Raw genomic sequence first — 6,468 nt, forward strand, 5'->3', positions numbered from 1 at the left:
TTTTTACGTTAACATTTAGTAGTTAAAAACTGTAATTAACTGGTTTAAAACTGGTTAGAGTGATGAAGATGATGATGAAGATGATGATGATGATGATGATGATGATGATGATGAGGATGATGATGAGGATGATAAAGATGAAGGTTCTAAAACTACTAGTACTGCAGTTATGGTGCAAACCTATGTGGAATACATGAAATGACACTAAGCCAGTTGATTTGTATGGAGCGATCTCCATACTATAGAGCGATAGGAGTCCCATAATAAACAATATATCTGTAAAATAATTAGGAAAAGTGTGGAAATATTAAGTGGAATTAATAAATGGATAAATAAAACAAAATTTGGAAATATAAAGACAAATGACAAAGAGTATTGTCTTTGCTTTTCCCTTATTGCTGTTGTATTTCCTGTATTGTCTTTACTATACCCATATTGTCTTTACTTTTCACGTATTTATTTTGCTTTCCCCGTATTGTGTTTGCTTTTCAAAAGCTAAAGTATCCAAAATAATGGTCGTACCGGGACTAGATACTCAAACACGAGTCACAAACAAGGAAGGACGCTGTTTTGCATTCTGAGGAAGAAACATTTGCATGATAAGGATTTGACCTTCACCCGACCTGGCCCAAAAACTCCATCACATCACCTCAACAGTGATCACTTACCCATCCTCACCACATTTTATCTTCACCCTCTGGCAATCCCATCAAAGAAATACAACTATATATACATACGGTACAGTATATATCTATATATATAATATACATATAATATACATATAATATACAAGCAAGAAACCAAGAAACACAGTCAACAGTGTTATTGTACTGTGATGGATTTTGCCAGAGGTGAGTTATTGTAAAGTCTTATGGCAGTGGGCAGGAATGATCTCCTGTATCTGTCCTTGTGACAGCGGAGCTGGAGGAATCTTTTAGAGAAAGTGCTCCGCTGTCCCTGCAGCAGGTGGTTGAGAGGGTGGACAGGATTATCCAAGATGGACAATAGTTTGATCAGCGTCCTCCTCTCCACCACCTTTTCCAGACTATCTAGTTTGTAGCCGATGATGGAGCCGGCCTTCTTAACCAGCTTGTTGAGTTTGTTGGTGTCACCGGCTCCAATGCTGCTCCCCCAGCAGACCCCAGCGAAGTACAAAGCACTGGCCACAACAGATGGTAGAACATCTCCAACATCATGCTGCACACATTGAAGGATCGAAGTTTCCTCAGAAAAAAGAGTCGACTCATCACCTTCTTGTAGACAGCATTGATGTTGGTCTTCCATTTCAGTCTGTTGTCGATGGACACACCCAGGTACTTGTACTCCTCCACCATGTCCACCTCCTCTCCCAGAACTCTCAGCGGTTGTGGAGCCGTCGCCTTCCTCCTGAAGTCGACCACCATCTCTCTGGTCTTGGCCACGTTCAGGAGCAGGTGATTTCTTCCCGCCCACTCCACAAAGTCCTCCACTACTGCCCTGTACTCATCCTCCCGTCCGTCCCTTATACATCCGACCACTGCAGAGTCATCAGAGAACTTCTGCAGATGGCAGGACTCTGAGTTGTACTGGAAGTCAGTTGTGTATAAGGTGAACAGAAAGGGAGACAGAACAGTTCCCTGAGGAGCTCCAGTACCACTGACCACCGTATCAGACAGCACACTGCCCAGACGGACAAACTGTGGTCTGCCTGTCAGGTAGTCAGTGATCCAGGAGACGGTGGGCGCATCCACCCCCACCACCCGCAGCTTCTCACTCAGCAGCAGTGGTTGGATGGTGTTGAATGCACTGGAGAAATCAAAGAAAGTGATTCTCACAGAGTCACCGGTTCCATCCAGGTGAGACTGAGCTCGTTGCAGCAGGTAGATGATGGCGTCGTCCACTCCCACACGAGGCTGGTACGCAAATTGCAGAGGGTCCAGAGAAGATTTCACCAGCGGCCTGAGGTGGGCCAAGACCAGCCTCTCCAGCACCTTCATCACATGAGATGTGAGGGCAACCGGACGGTAGTCGTTGAGGCCAGATGGAGTCTTCTTCTTGGGGACAGGAACCAGGCAGGACGTCTTCCACAGCACCGGGACCTCCTCCTGCTTCAGGCTCAGGTTGAAGAGGTGTTGTAGGACCTCAGCCAGCTGGGCGGCGCAGGTCTTCAGGACCACGGGGCTGATGCCGTCAGGTCCTGCAGCCTTGCGCTGGTGGATTTTCTCCAGCTGTCTCCTAACCTGGCCAGTCGTCACAGAGAGGGGGGTGAGGGGTGAGGGGGGATGGATGGAGGAAGAGCCCTTTGAGATTGAGGGCTCTATGCAGTTCACCAGGGGGCGCAGAGGGGAGAGGGGGGGGGAGGCAGCAGAGGTGTTTTGGAGGTGTGAGGTGTGGAGGAGACAGATGAGGGCGGTGAACTAAACCTGTTGAAGAAACAGTTTAGTTCATTTGACCTCTTCAGGGAGCCCCCTGGTTGTCTCTCTCTCCCCTTGAACCCAGTAATCTCCTTCATACCGGTCCACACCTCCCTCACGTTGTTCTGCTGGAGTTTGGCCTCCAGCTTCCTCCTGTAGGAGTCCTTGCACTCCCTCATCTTCTCCTTCAGGTGGCGCTGCACTCTCCTGAGCTCCTCCCTGTCCCCAGACCTGAAGGCTGCTTTCTTCTGATTAAGAAGAACTTTCAGGTCACTGGTGATCCACGGCTTATTGTTGGGGAAGCATTTTACAGTCCGGGATGGTACGGTGGTGTGTTCACAGAATTTGATGTATTCTGTGAAACAGTCCGTCCTGCTGTTGATGTCCTCCCCATGTGGTCCAAACAGCGCATTCCAGTCCGTGGACTCAAAGCAGTCCTGCAGGGCATCTTTAGCCTCCTGTGTCCACCTCCTCACAGTCCTGGTGGACACAGGCTGCCTCTGCACCAGGGGGACATACCTGGGAGTCAGCAGGACCAGGTTGTGGTCTGATCTACCAAGGGGGGGAAGGGCAGTAGCACTGTATGCATCCATGGCATTAGCATACAGTAAGTCCAGAGTTTTATTGTTCCTTGTGGGGCAGTTCACATACTGGTGCAAAGTTGGCAGTACTTTATCCAGACTGGTGTGGTTGAAGTCTCCAGTAACTGCCAAAAATGCACCGGGATGCTTAGTCTGTAGTTTAGCCACCGTGGAGTGGATGGTGTCCACTGCTGCCTCTGCGTCGGCTGATGGAGGAATGTAAACAACGATAATAATGGCGGACGTGAACTCCCTCGGCAAATAATAAGGGCGTGTCCCCACGGCTAGCAGTTCAATGTCCGGGCTACAAAAACGTTCCTTCAAACACACGTGGTCGGGATTGCACCACCTCTCGTTCACATAGACTGCAATCTAGTGATGGTGAGATGAAGCCTCATGAGGCATCGAACCACTTCAGCCAGTTGGTTCTAGAAAGGGTTCATTACTCGAAGCTTCATGTACACACGAAACCACCTACTGGCCAAGTGTATAATGACAGGCAGCTGTATCTGAACCACATGTGATGCATTGAATGTTTGTGTCTGTTATGGCTGTTGGGAATGACTATGAATTACAAAAATGTATGACCAAATAATTTCTGTACATAAATTATCACATATGTGCATAATAAAATATTTTTTGAATGTATTCTGTGTGTGTACATTTTCCCAAAATGGTAGTATCATATGATATGGCAGGTTGTGTAATCATGTTTTTCTGTCACTTTAGGAAAATGGCATGGGCTTAAGCAGGCAGAGGACAGTGGAAGTGCTTGTGGAACTAGGAAGAGGGGACTGAATATGCTTGTGTAACTTGGACAATGATGTACAGGACAGGGGACATTTTATTCATTTTTATTCAGAAATAACAGTTTCTCAACAGTTTTTGGTTTTGTGGATGTCTACATGTCAGAAGTAAGGCTAACAGCAGCCACCTTTTCCACTTTAGCCTTCTCCTTCTCCTTAGCTGACTCATACTTGGCCTCCACCATGGCCTTCAGAGCCTCAAGGAAAAAATACATAGTGCTGAACTGTGAGACACAATAAAGTACTCATTTGTTTCATGCATGCACCCATACATACCTGCCTTGTAGGGAGGACATAATTAGGATCCAGTTTGGACACAAATGCCCTGAATCCAACATCATCCACAATACTGAAGGGCTGTGTGTCCTTCACTATCATGGAGATGAGGGCTTCATCCAGCTCTGGTTTTCTGGTGGCTGGTTAAAAGAGAATAAACACAGTGTCTGTTACCTGTCTTTATTTGCACAATAAACAAAAGTGAACAGGGAAAAATTGTGATGGTGCATTTGTAATATTGTAATGACTTACCTTGGCTGGGTGAAGCTCCAGTTTCCTCCTTATTCTCATGCAAGGCACGGTAACGCCTCAGCATGGATGAGGTGTTGTTATTGTACCCCAACTCCTTGGAGCACAATAAACACCTCACCTTTGAATAAAATAAGAAACTGTGAAAAATACAGTTCTTGATAAGCAAACCTAAAGTGTCTGAAATAGAGTTAGATTTAGCTTACCTTATTAGGAGTTATCAAATCAAAGTGTTCCCACACAGGGGAAATCCTCCTCTTCCTAGCTGGCTCCATCTTATCACCTCCTTCTCTCCTCACTCTCCTAAATCTCCAAACTATCTCTCTCTCTCTCTCTCTCTCTCTCTCTCTCTCTCTAAACTCTCCAAACTATCCAAACTCTCAACTGACCCCAACTCTCCACCAACAACCCACATTTTGAATGGAGCCTGAGGGGTTTATATTGCCGTCAAACCTCCCGGCAACACCTGAACCACTTCCCGAAGCAGTCACGTGGTACAGCCGGCAGCGAGGCTTCGGACGTCATCATTTTTGGCTCCTCCCCTAAATGAAGCAAGCTTCGACACCAAATCAGCACAATGGAACACAAATCAATCAAACATAGAAAAGTTGTTTAAGTGTGAATTTGGTTTTTATTGATTGTCTCTCTAACTTTTAAAATGAACTGATTTGGAGCAGCGATGTAATATGAGCCTACTTAAAAGTCTGCCCGACCCTGTGGCCAATAGGTGGCGCTGTGGTCTCGCCTCATGACTGGACTGTGTGTTCGCCTCCTGCTATGTCTCTATGAAGGTATTTCTGAGTCTTTATTATGCAAGCAAAAAAAAAAAAAAAAAAAAGTCTTAAAAGCTAATTTCTTGCCCTGCAATCAAAACTCAAGTTTGTAATTAAAAATATATAAAGTGAGAATAAAATGATTTGTGTTTTAAAAAACTGCAGTTTCATTAGTTTTGGTCACAGAATTGAGAATTTTGTTTATGAAACTGGACTTTTTGGCTGCAAATTAAAAACCTTTGGTCCTTTGACCTTATATTCAATTCAAAAACCTTTGTTGACAAGTCAAAAACTATAGTCTCAATATAAAAACCTTTGTTGACAAGTCAAAAACTATAGTCTCAATATAAAAACCTGTGTTCTCAACAAAAAAACGTATAGTCTCAAAATGAAACCTATAGTCTCAATATAAAAATCTTTCATCTGAATTCAAAAATCTTTGGACACAACTCAAAAACATTTACTCTCAATTAAATTAAATGGCCCAATGCAGTTAGTAGCCTGAAGAGTTGTTGAATTACACAGCAGAATAAACTGAAGTTTGAGTTTAATGGAACTTTAAATTGACATTTTAAGAGTCATTAAGTCTGCTTGTTTCACTGATTCTGAATCTGTTTAGTTTGAACTGTCACACAACACAAATTAAGCTAAATCACTCAATATAAAGGACAAAAAACAAAGACAAATCATTTCTGTAAACGGTCTCACAACGATTGTTCTCTGTGCTTTGTTCACTTCAATATTTGTTGCTTTTCATGTTTGTGCTGAGAGTCTTTGAGGAGTCCTGCTGTTTCTAATGTTGGTCAGTAGGTGGCGGCAATCAACCAAACCAGTTGTTTCTGAGCGCCATGAAAGTCCACAGAAGAAGATGGACGGGTCTGTCCCTGTCTTCTAACACGTCCTCAGACAGGTTTTAAATACCAGGATCACAGGACGAAAGTTTTATTGTGCAGTTAATCTCTCAAACATTAACAATGAGCGGCAGAGGAAAGGGAGGAAAAGGACTCGGTAAAGGAGGCGCTAAGCGGCACCGGAAAGTCCTCCGTGATAACATCCAGGGAATCACCAAGCCCGCCATCCGCCGTCTGGCTCGCCGCGGCGGCGTGAAGCGTATCTCCGGTCTGATCTACGAGGAGACCCGCGGTGTGCTGAAGGTGTTCCTGGAGAACGTGATCCGTGACGCCGTCACCTACACCGAGCACGCCAAGAGGAAGACTGTGACCGCCATGGATGTGGTTTACGCTCTGAAGAGGCAGGGCCGCACTCTGTACGGCTTCGGCGGTTAAACTCACGTTGTCCGTCCAACAACAACCCAAAGGCCCTTTTCAGGGCCGCCAACCTCCTTCTTTAAGAGCTCATTTCCGATTCGCTGCACAAATGTAACAGAAAT

General features: G+C 45.1%; 1 protein-coding gene across 1 annotated transcript; it reads left to right on the top strand.

The window, feature by feature from the left end:
- Positions 1-6,039: 6,039 nt before the first annotated feature.
- Positions 6,040-6,456, top strand: LOC138615280 (histone H4). Its single transcript, XM_069688840.1, has one exon. It carries the CDS (start codon positions 6,053-6,055, stop codon positions 6,362-6,364), a length of 312 nt encoding a protein of 103 aa, XP_069544941.1. The 5' UTR covers positions 6,040-6,052; the 3' UTR covers positions 6,365-6,456.
- Positions 6,457-6,468: the final 12 nt, after the last annotated feature.

The sequence above is a fragment of the Brachyistius frenatus genome, unplaced genomic scaffold, assembly GCF_029030835.1.
Source record: "Brachyistius frenatus isolate BFR_SWC_R1_liver_20210118 unplaced genomic scaffold, ASM2903083v1 Contig_859, whole genome shotgun sequence".
Classification (NCBI taxonomy): Eukaryota; Metazoa; Chordata; class Actinopteri; family Embiotocidae; genus Brachyistius; species Brachyistius frenatus.

Excerpts from the sequence above, each read along its gene's own strand:
- LOC138615280 (XM_069688840.1), top strand. The coding sequence starts at position 6,053 with ATGAGCGGCAGAGGAAAGGGAGGAAAAGGACTCGGTAAAGGAGGCGCT.